Source organism: Labrus mixtus, chromosome 10 (assembly GCF_963584025.1).
Source record: "Labrus mixtus chromosome 10, fLabMix1.1, whole genome shotgun sequence".
NCBI classification, from domain to species: domain Eukaryota; kingdom Metazoa; phylum Chordata; class Actinopteri; order Labriformes; family Labridae; genus Labrus; species Labrus mixtus.
Genome location: NC_083621.1, coordinates 27,675,813 through 27,700,773, shown reverse-complemented (window position 1 = coordinate 27,700,773; position 24,961 = coordinate 27,675,813). Strand labels below are relative to the sequence as shown.

The 24,961-nt window shown below is 40.9% G+C and overlaps 1 protein-coding gene across 2 annotated transcripts in view; it reads left to right on the top strand.

Annotated features, from left to right (window-relative positions):
- gria1a (glutamate receptor, ionotropic, AMPA 1a) overlaps nucleotides 1-24,961 on the top strand; it is an 82,080-nt gene that overhangs the window by 22,489 nt on the left and 34,630 nt on the right. For both annotated transcript variants that reach the window (XM_061048969.1, XM_061048970.1), the window contains exons 4-11: nucleotides 2,997-3,181; nucleotides 8,477-8,530; nucleotides 11,930-12,088; nucleotides 12,690-12,857; nucleotides 13,852-13,956; nucleotides 15,851-15,961; nucleotides 21,268-21,474; nucleotides 21,717-22,162. In XM_061048969.1, coding sequence (XP_060904952.1) covers nucleotides 2,997-3,181; nucleotides 8,477-8,530; nucleotides 11,930-12,088; nucleotides 12,690-12,857; nucleotides 13,852-13,956; nucleotides 15,851-15,961; nucleotides 21,268-21,474; nucleotides 21,717-22,162 — 1,435 coding nt within the window. The remainder of the gene's footprint in view (nucleotides 1-2,996; nucleotides 3,182-8,476; nucleotides 8,531-11,929; nucleotides 12,089-12,689; nucleotides 12,858-13,851; nucleotides 13,957-15,850; nucleotides 15,962-21,267; nucleotides 21,475-21,716; nucleotides 22,163-24,961) is intronic.

The following is a 24,961-nucleotide window of genomic DNA, read 5'->3' as shown; positions in this document are numbered from 1 at the left end:
CAAAGTGCTGTAGCATTCAATTTAAACATCTCAACAACCCTCCTGCAGAGGCAGAAACAGAAATAAAGCAGGACACACCTGTCAGTCTCCAGCCCCCTCCTCGATCGCTCCTCTCTAACCAATCAGCTAAGACTTTCCCATAATGCCATGCCATCTGTCCCAGGTGTTGGGGGTTTTAGAGCATGAAGGGTGTATTGTGCGTATGTGTGCCCCATTTAAAAAATGCTAATTTGCAAGCATACTGTAAGAGTAACTTTTCTGCTGCTCATATTTTTTTTTTTTACTGACTTGAGACATCAGCAGGCTTACGTCAGCTTTAAAAAGACAGATGCCATCATGTCACTCTCCACAGCGCATGACCAAGCAGTGACAGGGAAGATTTCACAGTGGTCTTTAACCCTGTTGATGCATGATGGCCATAGCTCCACACATGTCACACAGATTTTTTTTGATCTCTCGTGATCCTTTCATTATTATTGTTTGCGAGTGTTTGTGTGCAGGGTCACCCCTGTGTGATTGAGTGGTGGGATGGAGCCAATGGAAACCGAATCAGTAGTCCTCTGTTGCCTGGATACACCGCCATCGTCACCCTTCCAACAGGGTTATTTTAAGCCTTTAAGAAGAATCATATTTAGTTGTGAGGTGTATGTCTGGTATGAGTGCGTGTGTTGTCTTTTCAAATGTCTTGTCTTTTTTTTGATCACTCCTTGATCAAAAAGAGTTAATCTGCTACCTTTATCATGCATCAAAGTTCAACATTTTCAAATATTTCTATCATTATCTGTTGTAGTCAAGGACACACAGATATCCATATGCATTCCTCACTTTCCAATATTTCAGGATTTTTTTAAATATACTTTTTCCTTTTTCAATATTAACATCCATCTTGCTGTCCTACCTCGTAGTATCTGGGACCAAAAGTGGGTCCGGTTTTTATTTTCCGAAAAGCCCATGAACCGAAAAACAAATTTGATAGCCCATTAAGTTTATCATAAACAATATTCAGGGAATGGTTTCCCCAAAGTGTTATTACCCTCCTCTCGATTGCCGACTGCCCAGGTCCTCATGTATTGCCTCCAGCCAAGAGGAGGCTCACGACAGCCAGATTCCATTATGATATAATTCCTTTTTCCAAGATGCCTTTGGAAGACCTGTTTTTACCTTGGCCAGTCCTACAAGTCTCCATGTCAGGGCTGGCTCTGATTTATACCCCTATATCAGCCACATTTAAAAGCGAGTGGGGATATTCAATGGAAACATAGTGATTGATGCAGAAAGGAAAGAAAGCAGGGAGGGAATGGAACGAAGATATGGACACTATCCAATCACACTGAAGATATTAAGATTATAAATACTTATATGACAGCTAAACAGTACATTTAAATAGGATTCAATACTAATGTTTCCCTTTTTTTAATGTGACAATTAAGAGAAAGACTGAAAAGATAAGCTACAAAGGGAAACCTCTCTTAAAGACGGGGCTTCCCTTTGAAACTACATGGTGCTGTCCATGGTGCTGAAACCTTCACTGACGCCAGAACTCCACTTTATTCCAATTCAGTCGTCCACTTCCTCAGTCAGGACCCACCAGCTTCAGCCATAACAATGACAAACTGCATTCTCTGTCCCCATGTTGATCATTAGTTCCGCTGCTACAAGCTTGAGCACCAAAGACCACAATTATTCACTCTCAAACCACGGTCGATAAAAAGGAGAAACTATGACAGATTTCATACATCTCCATGTTCCTCAGCAATAATACTTCACCTTCTTTTTTTGAGACGTCTAATTTATTTACATGTTCGGTACTGTGGTCGTGTGTCGAGGTGAAACACCATCCGTCTTTGTTTCTTAATGACCTGGTGTCAAACAGGCAGCGTGAATTGCCTGGAGAGCAGCTGGTGTGCATTCTGATAAGGCAAAGCAATCATATTTCAAAGGCAGTGACTGCATCTCTCATTCTTTTTTTTTTTTGACAGGGTTTGTGTTGTTTTGTGCATACGCCATTTTAACATTTGCTCAGCATGCAGAAAATAAAAGCTTGCATGAACATGAACAGACGAACATGGAGGAGGATATGCTGAACACACATCATGTTTAGGCCCACAGAGGCTTTAACAGTGTTTGCCAGCTTAGTGGAAAAAAACCACACGGCTACATCATGTATTAGTTTACATTCTGAGACTTTGTAATTGCTATAATTCATTTTGGTAATGGCTGCCAGTCTGCTGCGGGTGAAATTACTTTATTTTCTCTGTGGAACAACTGTGACTGCCAGCTTGAGAGGAATCTGATTGGTCTGCTGCCAGCAGTGAACAGAGTACAACAGTGAGTCAGGCTGTAAATCAGAGCTCAAGATCAATGTGTTCTCTAATCGCCTTTTATTTCCTGTCTTAGCACGAGCCCTTAACTCAGTGGCTGCTCTACCTCTCTCCCTATGTTGCTAAAGTATCTTAGCAGCATATCAGTGACAGTGTAATTGAGTAACGGCTCTTGTAATTGGTGCTTGGAAGACGTAAAGCTGGCTGCGAGTGTGTAGTCTGAGATGATGCACGGTCTGATTATTTGTTAGTGTGGAAGTGGTGATTATTTAGCCTGGCGCTGTAAGATCTGGAAACCACACCTGTACGTGTCAGTGTGCCTAATGGTCTTTTATACTCATTGTACTTCATCACTGAAGCTGCAGGGGAGAGTCTGATGGATAAACTTATCAAGAGCAGTTTGGTTTTCTGCTCAGCTTCTGTGTTTCTTCTCAAGGTGTTTAAATTGATCTTTCATGATGGGACTTCTCACAATATAAGATTAACATGTGCATAATTTATGTCTGAGGCAGCCTAATAAAATAGACACTTATGTTCTGCTCAGTAGAATACCAAACAAGTAATTTATCACTTCATTCCTCTTAACTTTCGACTGGAAACGCACCTGCAGAGGATTAGCTCCTGCAGTTTTCTCATTTCCTGAGAGTTTTACTTTCCCCCTTCTCTTCCCTCCAGGCCTTTCGGTGCTGCAGAAGGTTCTGGACACGGCAGCGGAGAGGAACTGGCTGGTGACCTCAGTCAATGTGGAAACCATGACGGAGGCCTCCTTTTTGAAAGTGTTCCAGGACCTGGATAAGAGGAAGGAGGGCCAGATTATCATCGACTGTGAGACTGAGAGGCTCACCGGCATCCTTAAAAAGGTAAAAAGGTTTCTCTCTGTTTTGTTGCAGTGATGGGGGATTATGAGAAAACAGTATGCTGAAATATATATATACTGCAATCTCAGCTTAAAGACAGCAACCTCCATACATAATTAAACCCCACTGTATGTTTTACCTTTCAAATTGCTCAAATTAAATGATATTTTTCATATCAACTTATATGAGTAATTAGACTCCATGTAAAGGTTAAAAGGCTTCTTCAGAAAAGAAATACATTAAATACATTTAACACACATTTCCATCAAGGATTTACATGTTTTATTCAGATGAGCAGGCAGAGGGAGAATATAGTTGTAAGAATGAAAAGTGGGGGTTGGCTGGTGGTCTCCTGCAACATCAAAGACAGGAGAGATAAATAACCCAGCGTTGGTGTTGGAGTCGACACTTTTTTTCCTGTGATAGGATAATCACTTACTCACCTCTGTAATGTGTTGAGGAAAATGTTCAAAGAATCATGGTTGACTGTCCAATCACGGCTTAGCATCCAGGTATGACTTGTCTGTCAAGCTTTGGATTTCACTGCGAGTTGAAGCGAAGTACATAGGGCTGGGCTGCTGTAATATTATAGAATAGAATAATAATCTTCAGCAGTATGTAGTTCAGTAGTGGTTTATTCTTTCAGTCTGGTTGAAACTAACAGAAGAGAAAAGGTGTCAGCTGTGAAAAGTAGGCTGCAAAGGTAAGCATTTACAGCTTACAGTACTAGCTTCATATTTACAGTATTGACAAAACAGCTCTGACATAGAGGCAAGGCAAGTTTATTTATATGGCACATTTCAACAACAAAGCAATTCAAAGTGTTTCACACGACATCAAAAGCATCATGACAGAGGAAAAAAAAGAAATATTAAAATAGAAAAATGTAAAAATCAATGTTGTATATAATGTAAAAAAGGATAATTCAGTGACTAACGACATGATCTTAAGGTTCAAAGGTAACATCTTAAAAATATGTTCATGACAACCTATATTTACTGTGTTGAAGATATAGACTAAAACATGGACATGGTCTAAGTGACGTCACCCATTAGAAACTGAGGGAGTGATGAAGCCTAGTGATAGCGGTCATCACTGGTGTTGTGAGGACACCATCATTTTGATTTTGATACTGATACAAAGTTTAGTATCACTTTAGTCCAAACTGAAACGATACTTGTTCAATACTCGATATCTAACGGAGTGTGCTTTTGTAAAACCATGAGGCTCAGAGTGTACAAAATACATTTTCAAAGATATCTTTAAAAAACATAGCTATTTAATTTCATAAAGAACAGACCACAATGTTTGTATACAGTACATATATAACATTTGATGACATTAAATACATATTGTATTATTATTATTAGTAGTAGTATTATAGATCTGTCCCACACAATGCCCATTTATTACTCGATCTATAAGCAGGCCACTTCCACTAAAATGTTGCCATAGCAACCCGATCAAATGTATTTGCATCTATCCAGGAATATCCTGTTCCCTATGGGGACTGTTATGTTTAATGGGCCTTTTTACCGACCTTTTTTAGTCTGAGGCTAATGAGCTACAATAGTGAAAGTGACATATCTAGGAAGCTTGTAGCCCCATGCTATTTATCTATTCAGCTGTTAAAAAAGCACAAAAATTAGACACCAAATAAATGTAGCTTTATACATTTTTTGTTTTGGAACTAAGATGTTGTAATAAAACATATTTTATTATACCAGACTATTAACTTGTTTCTTTCTGCTGTGAAAATTTGCATTTTAACACTGGGTGTGTATGTGACTTCAAGGCTTTTGGAGCCAGCCTCAAGTGGACACTAGAAGAACTACAGTTTTTTCATTTTCAATGTCAGTGGTTGCTGCTTGGTTAAGAAGTTTCTGTATAAATTAGAGTTAAAAGAAATGCTAGCAAGACAGCCAGACAAGATTTACCGAGCTACAGTAGCTATTGCATAAAATACAGTTTTATATCAGTCCTCAATGTAAAACATTTCTATCGTAAAATTTAAACAAAAGTGTAAACTACGAGTGCTAACAAAAAAAGCCTTATCAAACAAAACAAGAACAAGCTAAATTGTAGCCCTTCATATGTAGCAGGTGTCTGTTTCATCTTTAGAAACATTATTCTGCATGTGGCCTTCAAGACCCCTTTTAAGTTTCTTTTTTAAGAACAGGCAGTCGAAACATTAGCCAAAGGAAGCTTCTTCTACAGAGTTACATACCCGATGTTAGCCTCATTAGCTAGCTCTTCACAGCTAAACAATCTGCTATGGAGAGCTCTCATTGCTTCCAGCTGTTAAATCTGACTATCACCTGCTGGAAAAACAAAACGAAGCCTCCAAAACCTCAGTCTGAAATGAAAAACTGATTCCAGAAAACAAACTATTGTGCATACTTAGTGGCATAGCTTACCAAGACAGTAAACTGAGCAGTCCACTAAATAGTTCTCGCCTGGTTTCCCTGCAATGACAACTCCGAAAGGTCTTGGTGCATCACGCATTAAACGCATAGTATGTAAATTCCAGTGCCAGGGGGCTCTCATTAAAAAACAATAACAAAAGATGATGTTGAGGCTGGCAGGGAATCATGGAGTTGACCGTTGGGAGGATAATTTCTTTACCAACGATGTAGCAGTTCCCGCTTCCTGATGCAGCATTCTTTGACATACAGTAACATCTGGTGTTTCCATGGCAATGAATAACATGTCGTGTCTGTCATGGTGGCTCTGTCATGGTGGCCACCACAATAAACACGGGCCATTACAACAATAAAATAAAGGATTTAACTGGCTTTGATAACTGTTGGAAATACATGATAGAAACAGTAGAGACACCTGGAACATCTTTGTCAGTGCAGACTTTTATATCTCCTGAAATATTCAAACGTAGTCATTTTTGTGTTGGTTTCCTGGCTGATGTCATCTTTCTGATGGATGATTTTTCGTCAGATTACTAAAACATTTTTTTTCGCTTTCTCTGTACATCCTAGTGTATACAAAAGCACAGACACACACGCGCTTTAATGACTTCCATGCTGCACACACAAACAGACAGGCCCCATCTGTATGTGTAAGCTGCTCCTCTGTGTGACTGTTATTGATGGCCCAGTGTCTACAGTTAAGGTTATTGCATCACTTCTCACCACTTTACAGGAGCTGAGCCTGAGAATTTCTCCATTCAGACGGCCGCCATCAATCATCTACATGTGTTCCCCCCCCGCCACACTGCCCTGCATGCGCACCCAAACAATAGCCTACTAACACACACACACACACACCTCTACAGTACCTTTCCTGCCCTTTAAACTCACCCATGTGTTCGTCTCATCCATCTCATACAGTACGCAGATTCTACGACGATAATGCTCAGTATCCAGAGAGGGACTTCTTGTATAAACTGAATATTGATGTAGACTCCAGGGAACATTCATTTGCGATGCTGCGAGCTCAAACACCTTTTCAGAGCATTTTCCTCCAACAGAGAGACAAAAAGTGACCCGCTCTCTTGGGGCTGAACTCTGAATGACTCTTCAAATCGGCATGCATTATTAAAAACCCACTTGCATCCAAAACATTTCCATCTGACGGTCCACTGTGGCAGTAATATGTGTGTGTGTGTGTGTGTGTGTGTGTGTGTGTGTGTGTGTCCAAACCCATGTGTGAGTGTATTGGTGTCAGCGCTGGTGTGTGTCTCTCCTCCCTCCTCGCTCGTTGTTTTTCCTCGCCTGGGGCTTGGCTGCAGGGTCCGCCTTGTGCTGGGGTCACCATTAATAACAAATGCCACCTTCTGTCATGACCTACAGCATCATTAGACACACACAACGTAACACACAAACAAATGAGTGCACCCCGACGAATTAAACACAAGGGGTAAATTCTCCGAGAGAGGAAGAGGGGAGAAAAATGTGTGAGGTCACGCATAGTGCCTGAACAGACCACTGAATAAGCCTCTTATCAGCCGAGCTAAGGGTTATTAATTGGACAGAGCATGGCTTTTAAAAAAGCGCTGCCCACTCTTCCTTTATTTATGTGACTACCCAGTATGCTGTGTTGACACATATATATATATATTATTTTACAAAACCATTATTGGACCAGACATTAGCCAATAGCAAGACAGAGGATTCATTCTTATCTACTTTAAGAATGTCTGTCAAAAGGGCGCCCAATTTGCCCACGTCATTTATAAATAAACCTGTCACCTCTCCCTGTAATGTTCAAACAGCCCTGACCCTCGGTGCTGTGTCGACCTGTGACGCCTGCAGGTATAGAATGACAACAGTAGCAGCAGGAAAGAGGTGGAGCGTAGGCATGGGGAGAGGGGCTTGTGCACAGTCCAGCACTCATTACTTTATGGTATTATTAGACCAGCATGGAGTTCCAGGAAGCTTGGACTGTTGAAAGCTATTCAAGTGTTAGATCAAAGATCAAATTACAGCTCCTGAGGTGGTTATATTGAAAAATTGACGTAAGGGCAGCAGGGAGGAACATTTAGTATTTTCATGAGTTGACTTTTATGAAAATATCAGAATCAGGAACACTTTATTATTACCCAATGGGGAAGTCAGTAAAGTCAAATAGAGGATATATTGTGCAATGTTACATAATGGATATATTTTGAGCTGTTGATTCTCATGAAAAGGAGAAGAAAAAACACCCAGTTAATTGAATCTACACCTTTTTAATGCTCAGTGGAGTTATTTCCTAAATTAGATGTTTGTTCTGTAGAATATGAATAGTGTCTATGTTTGATTGAGGATTCGTTTATGAAGTGAAAATGGGGATTTTGTATCTTTTTGGCTTTTGTAACTTTTATTGAAGCTACTGTATCTGGTGGTTTTGTACGGTGAATTTTTTTAATTAAATATAATCAGTAATTGATGCTGGTGATTAAGGTGTTGATATTTTCTTTTACATAGCCACTCCAGCTTGTCTTTGTTTAAGCTACTCGCATTGCATCATGTTGACTGTCTAGTGTTCACTGCCTTATTTCTTATCCACCTACTTTGTGTCTGTCCTGCACAAGGTCAAGTACTGAACACTTTACCAAACACACTGCTGAGAGACTGTCAAAACCCCTCTCTCTGTTGTAAACACACACACACACACACACACATACACACACACACACACACACACACACACACACACATACACATACACACACACACACACACACACACACACACACACACACACACACACACACACACACACACATACACATACACACACCTTCTGTTTGTGTATCACAGATATTTTATTCTCTATCTCCCCTGTGTCCTTGTCTTTCAGATTGTTGAACAAGGCAAGAATGCAAAGAGCTACCACTACATCCTGGCTAACCTGGTAAGGAATCTTTATTATATCGCTGCCTCGCAATCCTTTAAAGCTGCCTTGTATTTTTCCTCTCCATTCTTTTACACCTTAATTTAATTTGCATCACTATTAAATTTGGCTTTTAACAGGATTTCCGACCTTCTGTACTTTATTGCCATTTTGATGGAGTTGCTTGTGCCGAATAATTTAGCCTAAAACTATGCGCTTTAATGTCTTTTATATTCTCTCATCCCATTTCCCCTCTTCAGCCACCTCGTATATTAGTTCGCTGCAGTGTCAAACCTGCAGACATCACAGCAGCAGAGTGTCTGACTAACGGTACAAAGCACAGACGGGGAAGCTGTGACAGGCTCAGACAGAAATCTATGCAGACTGATAGTGACAGAAAAAGGTCAGGCGGCCAATGTATGCGAGCTTTATATCCATTAGCACTCTTTGTCTGCTGCCATTTTCTCACTGCTAATGGTATGTAGACCCCCATAGCGCTGATCAAACTCACAAAATTCAACCAAATGAAGAGAAAATTGACATCAGCGGCATCTGTGGTAATAACAACATTACTATGCAGCTGCTGGCTTGAACAATTTCTCACTGCTGATTGGCTCAATCTCTCTTGTCTCGCCAGTTTGCCAAATTTAATTTATAATGATAAGACTCGTACGGTAACAACAGCTGATAGGCAAAGTGGTCATTTATTATGGGCCCATTATAGGTTTGCACAAAATTACTTTTTCGGTGTCCTTGTACTCTTTCAGAAATTCCCTAATTTGCTTTTTGTGCGTGTGTGTGTGTGTGTGTGTGTGTGTGTGTGTGTGTGTGTGTGTGTGTGTGACTGACTCAAAAAAATAGAAACATTGTGATACAGAAAGTCAATAAAAAGAATAACTACTAGAAAAATGTGGTCAGAATGTGTGTTGGAAATAAACCCGCCCCCCACCCCCTCTAACATGTCCAGTGTTAGAATAGACTGGTTTCTATAGTAACCTCTTCAGCTGACTGCACTGCATGAGCTCATACATGGAGCAGAAAAAAAGGACATAACTCTGTCTGTTCAGCTGAGAAATATGGACACCTGGCAACACACAGGTACTTCAGAGAGAGCGTGGTAAAGGGGGAGAGGGTAGATTCAGGATACTGCTCCTCTTAGCCTAAATTTTTTTCCCAAAGCTTGAGCTAGTCTTCATTTTTTTTTGTACCAGTCACCCTGTGGAGCTTCACCGAAAGCAGAAATCTTAAAATAAAAATGTTACTTTTTAGCCACTTCAAAATGGGATCCTTTGTCTCTATTGTATGGATCTGAGGACGTAATGAGGGCAATTTTGTTCTCTCTTGTGGCCAAGAGAGAACAAAAGATTCAAACAACATGAAAGAAACATCCGAGCAGCAGAGGCGGAGAGAAGATCGAAAGGTGTGTGTTGTCAGACTGGTGCCTAGCGAGCAGGGGCCGCTCCAGAGAGGCACCTTTTTTCTTCTCATCAGTCAAAAGTTTGCTCTTAAATCTTTGACAAATCACAGACAAATCTTCTCTCCTGCTCCGTCTCCACTCCCACCCATTCCCACTTGTCTGCCTCTTCCTCTCCCCACGCTGACAGGCAGCCTGCTGAGAGGCTGAATCTGTCTCTCCCACTCTCTGCCTTTCTCCTTCTCTGAAAAACAGCCTTCTCCACATAATAGTCAGGGGGGGGAAAATACAAGTAGGAGATACCATTACTGTAAATCACTTCTTTCTTCATTGTGCTCTGCCTCAGGCATCCCTACTATTGTTCACAGTGGCCCATAAGGTTTTGATCCTGCCATTGTTAACAATAGCCTATGAGGACTCAGTCTATCACAGATTAGCTTTGGACAGCGCCCGCCATGAAATTAGTTTTTCTTTCTCATTTCCCGGGTCCCTCAGGAATCCCAGGCACGAGTTCTGCACAATTGGAAAAACCTCTCTAAGTTAAAAAGAAGAATTTGTCATTTTCATTATGCCATTAACCCTTAAACCTTTGATTGTAAAGTGCAGAGCAGTGAAAACAGTCTCATAAAGTGCCCTCTACAGGTGGCTAACTTGACCCCAACCTTTTTGGCCTGTGAAGCAAACAATGCCCTTCTGTCACAGGTAGAATTTAATGATCACACATTAGAGTGAAATTCAAGTCCCAGTAGATAATTCCTTATAAATATCTGTAATCAAAAATGATTTTGTGCAGCATAAATATGCTTCTACCTTTTTCTCCTTTCTTTTATTTAGTGGTTTGTAACTGGTGGAAGGTTGTTCTGTTATAAATGTTCAATAATGAAATCATGAAACAGACTCTGGATTAGAATTTATTGGCCGAGGTCAGACAACATTTCAGAACACACATGGCTGACAGTTTTCATGCTAACAGTCCTTCTTATATTCTGTTAGCAGCCTACACACTCCTTTCCATTTGGGTATACTTCCAATAGGCTAGAAAGAAGACATTAGCTTGACTTGTAAATGTCAGACACCGCTATGAGATCTCTGACACATACTTTATGTATTACAGTGTCACAGACCTAAAAGAAGAATTACCCTACGATGGTTGACAGAATTAAATGATATACCCACAAAATTATCAATATCATGAAAATTCATACTAACAGTAACCTCGAGGTAAATCCAGAGGGTTCACTTTAAGATTACATGGATGAGAATTCAGTTAAAGTGACAAAGGAATCATCATTTGTCTGCCATTTTTTCTCTTTGTCAAGTATTAGACATTTTGACCTCCTCAGACCTTGAAAAATCTTTGGAATTTATTTGGAAACTTTTTGAAATAAAAGATATCTATGAAGGAATAATCACTCTTTTGGACTTTGACATTCTCACAGCTGAAGTCCAATCCGAGTCCTCACCTGTGATTGGAAGTTAGAAGCAGGTATTGATTTTTTTTTTTTTATGAGAGCTCAGAAGCCAAAAAAAAGACTCAAACCACTGATGTACTGACCCCTCCCAGTTGTTTTGTGACACCTTGTTGGGGTGGTGACCCGCAGGTTGACAAACGCTGCAGCAGACAACTGGACGACCTGTCACAAAGAGGTTTTTCAATCACACATGACAACAGGGTCTCTGTGTTTGAACCATCTCTGATTCTGATGTCATCCAAGTAACGTTGACATTTCCTACTGTGGTTTGTGCAGTTACCCGAGCAGGATTGTCACAAAAGCTCACATCAAGACACAGATCACGCTCACTTAAAGAGAGATGTCTACTCTTGAAAGGGCATCTAGACGGACTGCTCAGAAGAAACGTCTCTGTGTCTGGTTTTCCTCTTTCTTCACTTCTAGTCAATCCCTCTCAGGATGCTGGGCCACACCAATGTCTAATCCTTCACTGTGTTTTTATGAAATCCTCCTTTTCTACCTGTTTGTCTCAATTCCCCTGTCTTCCTGTCTCAGGGTTTCCTGGACATTGACCTGACAGATCTGAGGAAAGGAGGGGCGAACATTACCGGCTTCCAGCTCGTCAACAACTCCGAGCCGGTTGTCAGCCGTGTCGTCCAGCAGTGGCTCGAGTTTGACAACAAAGACTCCAAAGTGCCCAAAAGCGGACTTAAAGTACTGCTCCTTTTTCTCCCTCATCTGTCCCCCTACTGTCGTTTTTATTTCGCTTGTATCCATGAAGCACACTTAGCACCCAGGGACATGTTTAAGACTTCTCTGTCATGCTGAAAGTATGTAAACTAAAAGAGGATTGTCATATAAATGTGGGTTGTGGTAACTGGTTTTCTGTGTTAGAGGAAATAACAAACCCCGCTGATGTAACCCTAACGTTTTAGTTGATTTGTTTGTGACTGTCAACAGAATATAGTGCAAAAGGTGATAAAGGTTTTTATTAGATTTGGCCAACAGATGAGCCCTGATCCTATCTGAGATTGGTTACTTAAATCTGGGATTCTGCTTTTAAATGATTATTGATTTTCAGTATTTACAACTTTCCAACCATTTGAGAAAGGAGATTGATTTTAAATCCAGAAAGTCTCATAAGATTAACATAGAAAATAAGTAATAGAGTTCATATCCCTGGGTGTAGAAGGAGAGCTGCAGGATTTGTCAAAGATCTCGTTGCATTTGAAAATCATAAAAGTGCATTAATTGTTGATTAATTGGTTTTATTATAGTTTCTTCTGCTTGAATTTTCCTCTCTCTCTCTTCACAGTACACAGGCGCTCTAACATATGATGGGGTGAAAGTCATGTCAACAGCCTTCCAGAATCTGAGGAGACAGAGGATAGACATATCTCGCAGGGGCAACGCTGGAGAATGTCTTGCCAACCCACCGGCTCCCTGGGGACAGGGCATCGACATCCAGAGAGCCCTGCAGCAGGTCCGTGCACACACATGGCTAATATGTGCACACACACACACACACACAAGGACACGCACAAAACCCCCACACATACACACATCATGCAAAACTCCTGAGTGGCACATTGGCTAACCACTCCTGAGCCGGGGCTGGCTGAACAAATTAGGTCTCATTCTGTCGTGTAAAGTTCACATTAAGTCATAGGAGGGCTCTCCAGTATCAAATGTGACATCACGGCGAGTAAACAAACCTGCGGGCAATAACACTCAGCTGTGATCATCATGGAATATGACATCAGCAATTGAGTTCAGAAATGTAATATTTGGCCTGCAAATGCAAATGTTGGACTGGCTGGCACAGAGACACACGCATAGAAACCATGCATGTCTAGGAACAGGGACTTTATATCATTATTTATTTTAATGACATTAAAATGGACCCAGGGACAAACAGTTTTCAATTAGAAATGCAGTGAAAAATGTTGTTTATTTACCCCGTTATACCTTTTCCATTAACTATCGAGGTATAATAAATGTGATATGCTCGTGAGTGCATATTCATAATTGCATGTTAGTGTGTGTGTGTGTGTGTGTGTGTGTGTGTGTGTGTGTGTGTGTGTGTGTGTGTGTGTGTGCATGTGCAGCCTCGAGGCTCTGTCTGCAGAGTGGCTGTGCAGAGGCCTGCTCAGAGTCAATCTAGCCATCTGCCTGCGGATAGACAGGAGATGGAGGCCCTGTTCGCTCAATTAACTCCATCACACGGCCAAAACAAACACGCTGCACTGTACACATACACGCACACCGTCTGTCATTCACTCCTGTAGGGACCCAAGCTCAAATGAGTGCTATACAAACACAGTTACGCTTAACATGCATTGCATGTAGGCAGGACATGCAAATGAAGAAACTTTGACAGTATGTATGTTCACGCTTCACAGCAGACGTTATTTATCCATCTACCAGGGAGGCCAGAGGCTGAGAGTTACTTATCCATATCTGTGATTCTTCTACAGGTCCGTATAGATGGATTGACTGGCCACATTCAGTTCAACGAGAAAGGCCGCAGAACAAACTACACTGTAAGCATCATGGAGCTGGCCCCCTCCGGACCAAAGAAGGTAAGCCTGCCGCCTGAGGCTCCGAATTAAGATGTACATTTTTTACTTATGAATCCTGTCTTAAAAAAACTGGTCTTGATCGCTTCTTTTGTGTCATAACCTTGAGGCTCATTTAAAGCCCTGACACGGCATTCAATGAAAGGTGTGCACCACAGTTTATCCAACTTCTGAGATTTCCAACCTGGAAAAGCCATAAAGAAACCACTAAGAAGTTTAAAAAAAAGTTCCTCAATGAGGCACATTTATCAAGCAGAGTACAGCTTACATGGAAGTGAACAAGTAACCTTTGAGAGCAGCTCTCGACTTATCACATGATTAATCACAGGTAAACTTTGAGCAGGAAAAGACAAATGGAGATAGGCATTTATCTTACAACCACCTGGGGACTCATTCACTTTTTTTTTTATCCTCAGTTTACACAGGGATGCTTGTTTCCAAAGAATATATCATTCTACATTTTCATTGTTTTTATGTGAAATCCTGAATATCGGCATTACAATCTAGTATTCTTATTATACACACAGTCAGTCATGGATGTAAGACTTTAAAAAATAAGATTGGAATAAGAAGGAATCATTAAAGCTTAAAGTGACCATCAGAGATCATCTCTACAGATTCTTCATAAATATGCAGAATTGTTGATTTCACTCGCTTGTGTTTCAGCGGGCTTTGCATGTAAGTAGGAAAACAGTCTGTTTGGAGAGCGAAAGCACCGAACGCTACACAACATAACGACATCCTTTAATCCAACAAGTATTAGTTAAAGTCTTTGAGCAGATATCTGAATGCAAGGGCAGCTAATAATCATCATTTCTCAACACCAGCTCTGTATTTTATTTCTTAATTTGGGGCAGCATTTGGGGTGGCTGTGGCTCAGTTGATAGAGATGTTGTCTCTCGATCTGAAGGTCGAGGGCTCGATCCCCAGCTCCTGCAGTAATATGTCCAATGTGTCCTTGGGCAAGACACTTAACTGTCAGTGCAAATGAATGCAAATGAATGGGATTAGTTTCTTCTGATGGTTACATAGCAGCCTCGTCCATCACTGTGTGAATGTATAGGTGTGACCTGCCGTGTAAAAGTGCTTTGAGTAGACAGAAGACTAGAAAAGAAATATACAAGCTCAAATCCATTTACCATTTACCAATTTGCTAGTTTGACTGTAAACATGGCGATGGCACGCAAAAGGAAGTATTGGTCGGAAGTCCTTTAGTACTTATCCCAGGCTATAATAGACCCTGAAATGTTGGCCTTGCTCCCAGAGAACCATAACATGGTCAGACAATGTGTTTCTTTTTTTTTTGCGGCACGTCCCTGATTAATAAATACAATGATTTAACTTCCTACTAAAATGTCAGAATTATTTTTACAATTACCAATGATATTTTCTGTGGTTGCTCCAAAACATGTTCCAGGACGCTTGAGAAAAACAAAAAAAAATATTTTTTGTGAAAACATTTTTTTTCACAAGCATGCAAGTAAGAGTACGAGTGATTCATTTTCAAAGTTCACTTCAAATGAATTTCAAGACGTTTCTTATAGCAGTGGTTCTCAACGGGTCTCGCCTCAGGACACACCAACACCTCCTTAGTGAGAAAACCCTGACCCAAATTTTCTGAAATTTTCAACCACTCTTATTTATTTGAAAAAAGAAAATAGGGCAGTTTGGATCTCAGATGGAACGAAATGTGACAGATCACAGAGACCGAACAAGACAAACATGTTTTATAAGAATGTCTCAGACTTTTTGCAACATTTTTTTTTTCCAGGTACACATTCCCGACCCACTAAAAACAGCTCTGCGACCCACTCTTGAGTCCCGACCCTCCAGTTGAGAACCACTGTCTTACTGATAAATACATTTCCTGATTCATGTCATCCTCTCCTCGGCTCAGGTCGGTTACTGGAACGAAGATGAGAAGTACGTGACTACAGCCAGCTTCGTGAGAGGCAGCAACGAGACCTACGGCCTGCAGAACAGGACTTACATCGTCACCACCATCCTGGTAAGTCGCTGTGAAACAGAGAGGTTAAGGGACCTGGCTACAGTAAGGATGAAGAGCGAGCTAGAGAGAGGTGGGGTAACGTTTTTCATTTTCCTTCCTGATAGAGTTCCTAAAAGTTCAGGCCCCTGATGGGATTCAGCAGACATCTATGATTGTATCTCTCTTCCTTCCTCTTCTCTGTCTGACCTGTGCCTGCCCACAACCACATTCAGAATCCCTCTGTTTGTTTTTGTTTACTGCGTTTTGGTTAATTTAAGTTTGGTCTGCCTCTCATTATGTTCTGTTTTATATTTTCTTTCTGTATTTCTCGTTCTCCTCTGCATATGAAACTATCTTTTCTGTGCTCTGAATTTAAATCAAATGTCCCACACTGACTTTATTCGTACAGTCCAACATTTGGAGTGGTCATTTCATAACATTTATAGCTTTACAGAAAGTATGTTTTTCTCTTAGTTTCATTTCTAACCTTTAATTATTCTCAACAGGACGTTGAGGTTTCCCTTATGTCCAATGCCGTCTAGATTACAGACCCATTATAACAAGCAAAAAGAAAGATCCCATACAATCATTTACACAAACAGTAGAACAACAGAAAAGAAATGAACAGTCACAATGTTAACATTACGTTTGAGGATATAAGAAGGTCAGAACAACTTCTCCTTTTATGTTCTTTTTATGTTCTGAGAGAAAAACAGAAGAAAAAGTAGTCTGAGACTGTCCACTGATTCATATTAATAGTACCATGAAGGAAGTAGTTCCAAAGTACGTAATTGCTCCGGCCTTCATTTCTCCTTGCCCCCCAATGTTCTCCACTCAGCTCAGATGGCACCATCAGGCTGTTCAAAAAAACTCACCAGGTTGTGTTAAGTGTCCCGGCCTACATAATAGAGATGGAGCTCTGCAGTGTGTGAAGGTTTGAGGATAGGGCAGCCAAAATTCAATCTGTCCAGCTCATGGCACCCAGGTTACCATGACATTTTCTGTGGGGGGAAAAAAAAAGGGAACATAGCAGACTAGCTATTGGTGGCTGATAAACAGTGGAGGGTAATAACAATGGTCATGCTGTATTTCTTTGCAGGCACAGTATGTTCCCAGTGTCTGAATCTTGATGAAAATTTAATATCAAAGAACACTCTTTGAGTCTGGAGATGCCTGAAGCCCAGCACTGACTGGTTTATTTTTCAGTGGGAATTTCTTTTATCTCTGAAATCACTGCTTCCACGTAATGCTGTTGGACTTGGAGCAGATATTCAGCAGCCAGCTAGTATGAGGATGAAATGTCAAAAAGCAGAAATGTAGAAATCCTCTCCTGCAGACTTCAGGTTTAAAGCCAAGCACTGTGGGTACATCTGATCTCTATTGTTATGGGGTTCAACTACATATACTTCCCGTTTAAAGAGACTCACCGCATACCAGATAGACGAGGCTTGGTGGAGGTGAAAGAGGTGATAGACAATGTTTAGTAATATACAAAGAGCAGGGGGCACACTCCAGTTTTTGCAATCTTTTTATAGAGGCTTTCAGCCAGGACCCTTCTAGCATCAGCAGGAAACATCTACACACAACAATGTAGTGACATAACCAATGTGAATCATCAGGTAATTCTACATTCATGTCACGTAATACAGGCTGTAAATACCAGAATCCGAGTCAGGAAAACCTTTTACATCAGCCTCTTATTGTTTGTTACGACATTGAGAAGTGACTGTATCTTTCCCTGACGTCGCCAGAACAATTTAATAATCAGAATTAGCCTGAAACTCAGTCAGGAGCCATGCAGCCTAAAATGTCTCTGGATACCTTTGTATAAGATTTAAGATTTACTTTTATTGATCCCCGCAAGGGGAAATTTCAGTTTTTACACTCTGTAGTCATGCAACACACACATAGGCTGAAGTATACACACACATGCACAAACAGGATCCTATGGACATGCACTAAGGGAGAGATGTCAGAGTGACGGAGCGGCCCACAGCGGGCGCTCCTGAGCTGGTGGTGGGGAGGGGGTTTGGTGCCTTGCTCAGGGGCACCTCTGCAGTGCTCAGGAACTGCTGTGCTCAACAACTTCCATATTTGGTCCGCACCGGGACTTGAACCGCCGAGCCTCCGGTTCCCAACCCAAGTCCCTACAGACTGAGCTACTGCTGCCCTTACTTACAACCAATACTTACAACCAATCAGAGCAGAGGAAACCTGTGACCTCGTTAGGTTGCTTAGGTAACTAGTTGTGACATCCAGGATGGCAGAATAGCCATCTTGGTTGTTTTGTTGCAGACTGGACAAATGGTTATGATTGGTCCAACATAGAAATCTATCAAAAACAGAGGTGGACCAGGCATCTCTGCTAGAGCACAAATAAAGCATGAGTTTGAGCAGTGGGAGTACTCTGAACAGTGTATTAACCCTATAAAGCCTTATTCATGTTTTCTTAACTTTCTGCCACCTAAGAGATTTTACACATGTTAAGACAGATGCACAAGCATAACACTGCATGTTGAAGTAGTTAAAATGTCTAGACACAGACTTAAGGATGTAAAATAATTGGTTTATTATTGATCATAAAGACAGAAATGCAAAGCTTCTATCACTAGTTGTACAACTGATTTACAAGCTTTATTAACAGGTCCAATATGTAGATATCTACTGAATTAAGTCATTAAATGACCTTACATATATCATCACACATCCAAACTCCATTCAATCTGCAGAAAACATGTCAACAATGCAGCAGCCAGTATGTCCTACTTCTAAGTTTAGATTCTGGGATTCCTGAGTAGTCTGTTTTTGTTTTGACCAGAGCCGTAGGCGGTTTTAAGGCAACCCCACAAGGCCGTTTTGTACCCCCCTCGATTTGCCAAGAAAATGAAAAACAAAAAGGTGTTGCAGAGAGAAGCGGGCAAGAGAACAGGTTCAGATAGAACTGATGCTACCCAACCTAAAAAGCTTTTTTAATAAACTCCACGAGCAGACACATTGTCAAACTAGGAGATTGGAGATGCTTTTGAAAATGGAGAGAGGTTAGAGTGCAGAAAAGTTTCAAGACAAATGCAGAGCTGGCTAAACACTGAAGCTTCAGAGTCTGCAACATGGCAACCTGCAACTCTCTTCCAGACCACTCTCTTCAAAGCTGGGTGTCAGAGTTACATATTGCTCCTTTAACTTTGATACCCTCCAATGAATTCAGTCTTTTATTTCATTGATATAAAATGTATAAAATGTCAAATTTAAGATTATTTTAAATGATCAGATTTGAAAAGTGACAGGTGTTGTTGAGGGGAGTCAAAGGATTGGCGAGGCACACAACACAAATAAATTTGGACCTCTTGTAAAAATTTGTAAAACTGAAACTGTCGTCTTTTGCCATCTAATTAAAAACATGTAGAATCCTCATTAAACCCATTGGCTGCTGTCTCCCAGGAGTGTGGACCCAAAATAACTCTTTCTGACATCATCTCCTATCAGTGTCCCCTTTCCTAAGAAGATAAATTGGTTCTCTGTCTGTGAACCTAAGAGAAGAGATAAGGTGTGAACAGTTATTGGGCTGTGGGGGGAGCAGTCAGTGAGTTTCAAACACTCTAACTTTTGTGCTCTCTGATTGGTTGCTTGAGGGAGTGTGTTGTTTTGCACTTTGTGCTTCTGCACAATCCTTGCTGTCCCAGGCTGTGCACACAAAGCAGGCCCGGGTTAACAGGAGATCTGGAGGAGCCAAGCAGAACATGTGTAACGGAGCGGTCGAGCTCGGTGTTCCCGCTGTCGTGGCTTTACACTAAAAGTAGGCCATGAATGGAATTTTAAGATTTAGTTTTACCATGGTAGAAGTTTGCTAATAATGGCATTCTCACCATGTGTGACTTGTACAGTTTTAAACAAACTTTAAGCAAGACATGGTTTAATTATGTAATTTAAGAAGACTTCCTCGAGGACTTTTTAAACTGGTTTTAAAGGAATAAATAAATAAATTTTTGCAAAAGAAGCAACAGCAAAACTTGTGTTTATTTGTATTCTACATTTGATTTTTTATACATTTCTGTGTTTGCACATGTACACAATGTGTGTTATGCCTGTGTGTTTCTGTATTACATTAAAATGACTGAGTGACAGCTGATCTCAGTGGATCCGTTTCGAGGTCAATGATGGGACTAGAGGAGGATCTGTATGTCATGCTATGTCTCTGTGTGCACGTGTGTGCCTGCGTACAAATGCATTTGTGTCTGTGTGTGTAAAGGGTTCATGTGCATGCTCACATGTGTGTGTATCTGTGTGCGTACACTTTTTGAATTGTGTGCGCCGTGTCAGACCTTTCCCACCAACGTCTCCCTGGGGTGTGATTTCTGTACCAGTGGGCTCCGGGTTTCCATGTGTAACAATGATCACATCCAGAATAGGGCAGGACAACCCGGACAACTGAAACACACAAAGGAACTCCCCTTTTCTCCAGACCCTGATGAAATATGACGGCAGGATTTGTTCAGCTCAGCACAGCCTTAACTAAAAGCAGGCACACATAACAGCTTGTGGGAATTGAGGCCCGACATGTGCTACTGGACAATTCACACTGAGCTCACTTGGTTTATATATGAAATAGAGTGTTTTCTTTAAAGTAATGGGAGACCCCATGTGTCATGTCAGCTGCAATCCTCAGGACTGCCAATCAGTGTGATTTGTTCAAATATCGGTATGTTGTAACAAGAAGGGCAGCCTTGGTCAGGGGCAGAGGTCAGCGATGTCTTCATGACTGTCTATAAGGCTCAAACACAGACACACAATCACAGACACTTCTTCACCTCAGATGGTCCTCTCATCTTTAACAAACTTATTACTTATTTCTATATGGGTGTGCTTTCTGAATGACCACATCTGGGCACCTTTTGTGTTTTAATTACAGACCACACCTTCATAAAAAATATCCAATAATTATCTTTTCTCACCAACTTTATCCCAGCAACAATTGTATTTTGGGCCCAGTAAGATGTTTTATTCTTTCCATGAACTAGGCGTAAAGCAATATGTGATGAATTGCACTGAGTGATAAAAAAGGACCCATAACATTCTTCCCAAGATCTGAGCTAGTCATATAAAACTTAACTACATGCTAAATCTTTATTATCAGCCATCATGCTGTCCTTTGAATTAATTAGCTTAACAAACTGTACTGCTGTAAAAAAATGTCGCTTCTTGCACTCACATCAGCTTGTGTCAAGAAATATCTGCATACAATTTGTTTTTTTACAATGGTGTGTAATGTGTAGTATTGATGTTCGCAGAAAAAAAAATACATGTGCTCATGCTTGCCCTCCATCCAACAGGAATCTCCATACGTGATGCTGAAGAAGAACCATGAGCAGCTTGTGGGAAACGATAAGTACGAGGGCTACATCGTGGAGCTGGCTGCAGAGATAGCCAAACATGTGGGCTACCAGTACAAGCTGAAGGTCGTATCAGACGGCAAATATGGAGCCAGAGATCCTGAAACCAAGATGTGGAATGGCATGGTGGGAGAGCTGGTGTATGGGGTGAGCAGAAAGAGTGTTCAGTTGGCGTTACACATATAAGGGTTTACAATCTACAAGCAGAAATAACTAAAAGTCTCACTAAAAGATTTTAGAATTTTGCCAAACCCAATTATTTCAAAATTATTGAATGTTCTTTGTTCAAACTTTGGCGTTTTTGCTGCATTAGAAATCAATTTGCAGAGTTTCAAAATGTGAGTGTTTGTTCTTCTTCAAGTCTTTCTGTCTCTCTTTCCTGCCCTCAGAAAGCAGACGTGGCTGTGGCTCCTCTGACCATCACCCTGGTCCGTGAAGAAGTGATCGACTTCTCCAAGCCCTTCATGTCCCTGGGTATCTCCATCATGATCAAGAAACCCACCAAATCCAAACCTGGCGTCTTTTCCTTCTTGGACCCCCTGGCTTACGAGATCTGGATGTGCATCGTGTTCGCCTACATCGGCGTCAGTGTCGTCCTGTTCCTGGTCAGTCGGTTCAGCCCGTACGAGTGGCATGCAGAGGACTACGAGGAGGGGGGCGAGCCGCAGACACCCACCCAGGCTTCAGCCTCCAATGGGGTGCAACAGGGCCAGACTCAAACACAGCAGAACACCAATCAGCAGAGTCAAGAGCAGACCAATGAGTTTGGCATCTTCAACTCCCTTTGGTTCTCGTTGGGCGCCTTCATGCAGCAGGGCTGTGACATCTCACCACGGTAAGAAATGGAGGCCACACTTTTTGAAGCATTGCATACACAATGGTATGTGTGTTGGTATGTATTTATTGGTACACAAGGAGATACTATGCGCCACCTGTCTGACATACCCACACTTCAACAAGAGGCTCTGCAGTCTTGTTCAACTCAGCTGTGCTTTGTTCATTGAGATTTAGTTATTTGTCCATCACTTGTCGTACAGAGCAACCATAAAAGTTTGATGAAGAGCAGCAGAGAGAGTTTTTGATGTGGTCGTGTTGCAGAGTGTTGCATCTTCATTGCCTGTCTCCAGATACTTCCTGGGGTGTTTACAAATGATTTTGCAGAGCTATAAAACCCTGTTTTAGGCAGCTGCGTCATTGTTTTTTCAAAATGCCAGATCCTAATCTTTAAATCTGCCTCTCTACCCGTGTATTGATCAATCAATTTGTGGTTAAAAGCAAAATATCAGACCCTTCTTGAAGGATTCTTGTGTGAATATTGAGCGGTATGTGTTGTCTACCCTGGAGTGCTCTCATGAGCTATGGGATGGAACCATTCTCAAAAGGTCACCAATTAAAAATCTCATTAAATGTCTGAAATTAGAGACTCTGAGGTCGACTTTTTGAGCTTTCCAGAGGGACCAGAGGGAGGAGAGGAGAAGATAGTGTCAGTGTTAGCACTGTAAGTTCTGAACCAGCAGAGACAGGTTAGGTCAGAGAGAGATGTACAGCTTCTTGTCTCTTTAAACATTCAGCTACATATGCATTATGTATATGTGCAGTGCGGTGGTGCACATATGCATAATGAATCTATAGTCCAGTATGTATAGTATGAGAATGAGAGGCTGCTATTGCTTTATAGAATATTTGCTTTCAGGTTTGGATGATAATATTACCAAACCTTTACAATGATGTGCATTTAACATTTACATTTTAGCAACATGAATGACTTAGTCTGCCATTATGATTAACGTGCCGAATCTTTTGTTGCTTAGATTTACATGAGAAGATCTATACAATTATTTAGTCAGTAATGTTAACATGAAGCTAGAGCCAGGAGGTGGTTAGGTTTGGTTAGCTTAGGTTAGGAAAAAAATACTTTAAACAGCTAGCCAGACTCCAAAAAACAAATATACAAAAACAAAGCTTAATCTCACAGATGAACATGATATATCTTTAATTTAATTTATGTTTAAAAAAATATTCTAGCGTAAAAACAAGACGTCGTGAAGAAAATTCAGAAAAAAAAACTAGCTTAACATTAACGTTGCTAACCACTTCCTGGCTATGGCGTCATCTCTTCTGTGAGCTGTGGCAGGACGAGGAGGAGCGCTCTCAAGCCTTCTTTCAGCTAAGCCAGAGGCCCGGGCTTCAGAAGTTTTTGTAACCAAACTAGTAGTGCCTTAAATAATAAGATTTGTAACAAGGGTAAGTATAAATAAGCTAAAGCTTCAGCCTACACCTTTTCGGTCAAAATGTTTTTCTTGTCTTTTCATGAATGCACATGCCTTTGTACATTTTGTATTTTTATTCTAGTATTTCTAGGCATTTCCTAATGGAAAACTTAAAAACCTAAAAGAAAATGACATTAACGCTGCGACTTTGCATTTTGAACTGAAAAGTAGAATTTTTAAAAACCTTTTTACCATATGAAAATGATGTATTTGCTGGTGATGCATCTCTGTGTTGTCCAGTCCTAACTTAATATCTGGTGAACAGAAAGGAGAGTGGTTTTCAACTATCTACCTCAATGCCAAACTGTCCCTTTAAAAGCTCTTTCTCTCTAAGTAATAAAACATATGTAATGAATTACTTGTTACAGTATCTGTACTAGCTTTATAGCTAATATTCATCTGGAAAATTTACAGAAAGCAAAGTCCCTGTTTTTCTGGGAGGTTTTTACTTTTCCAAAGAAATAATCCTATAAATAAAGTTAACGAGTAGTTCCTGTGAAGCTGATCACATTAACTTCTGAAACAGAGTATTTAGGACACTGTGTAATGTGACTTTTGAATTTTTTATGGTTTCCTTTTTCATGTTTTAAGCAGCAAAAGTGAACATTCAATCGAAGAAAATCCCACCAGTCTCCTGCTCAGCCTTATCAAATGAAACCATAACTGTCTGCATGGCCAGACACAGACGTAAAGCTGTAGTAGAGGTACTCTGGAAAACATGGTTTTTGGAATTGTGTAGTTGAAATGACCCCTGCATCATTTAGGCTGATCAGTGACCGAAAATAGGAGACGTATTGCAATTCAAGTCTCTCAAGCCGAGTGTGATTGCGTGTTTAAAAGGGTGTTACTGAGACACAGCGGCAGTGCTCAGTCAGCCTTCCCAGATTGAGTTGCTGAAGGTTAAAGAAATTACAGAAATGTGCAACACTCCATTTTTATCTTGACTTCCATCTTGTGACATTTACAAAATGTGTTTTCACTTTGCTCTCACATTACACAAATATCAGAAGGGAGAAATCTCTGCACCTACAGGCCCTGTGTGCTGCACCAAGGTGTTCAGCAGCTCACACCATGTAGGTACAGGATCCCTACACCCACAGGCCTTCACCTGACATTTACCATTTTCTGCCTGGAGACTCGGGCTGTGCTTCATGCAGGATGAAGTCTATTGTCCGAGCGTTCTTCTCATCCAGCCACAAAATGCATCTGAGACAACTATTGATTTCCTTGTACGTCTTACAGAGACAGACAAGAGAATGTCACAATGCATCCTGTTATTGTCCCTTCCCTATGATTTGTCTTTCTATGCACGCACACACACACCCAGACTTTTTATAAATGTTATTGTGTGTGTGTGTGTGCAA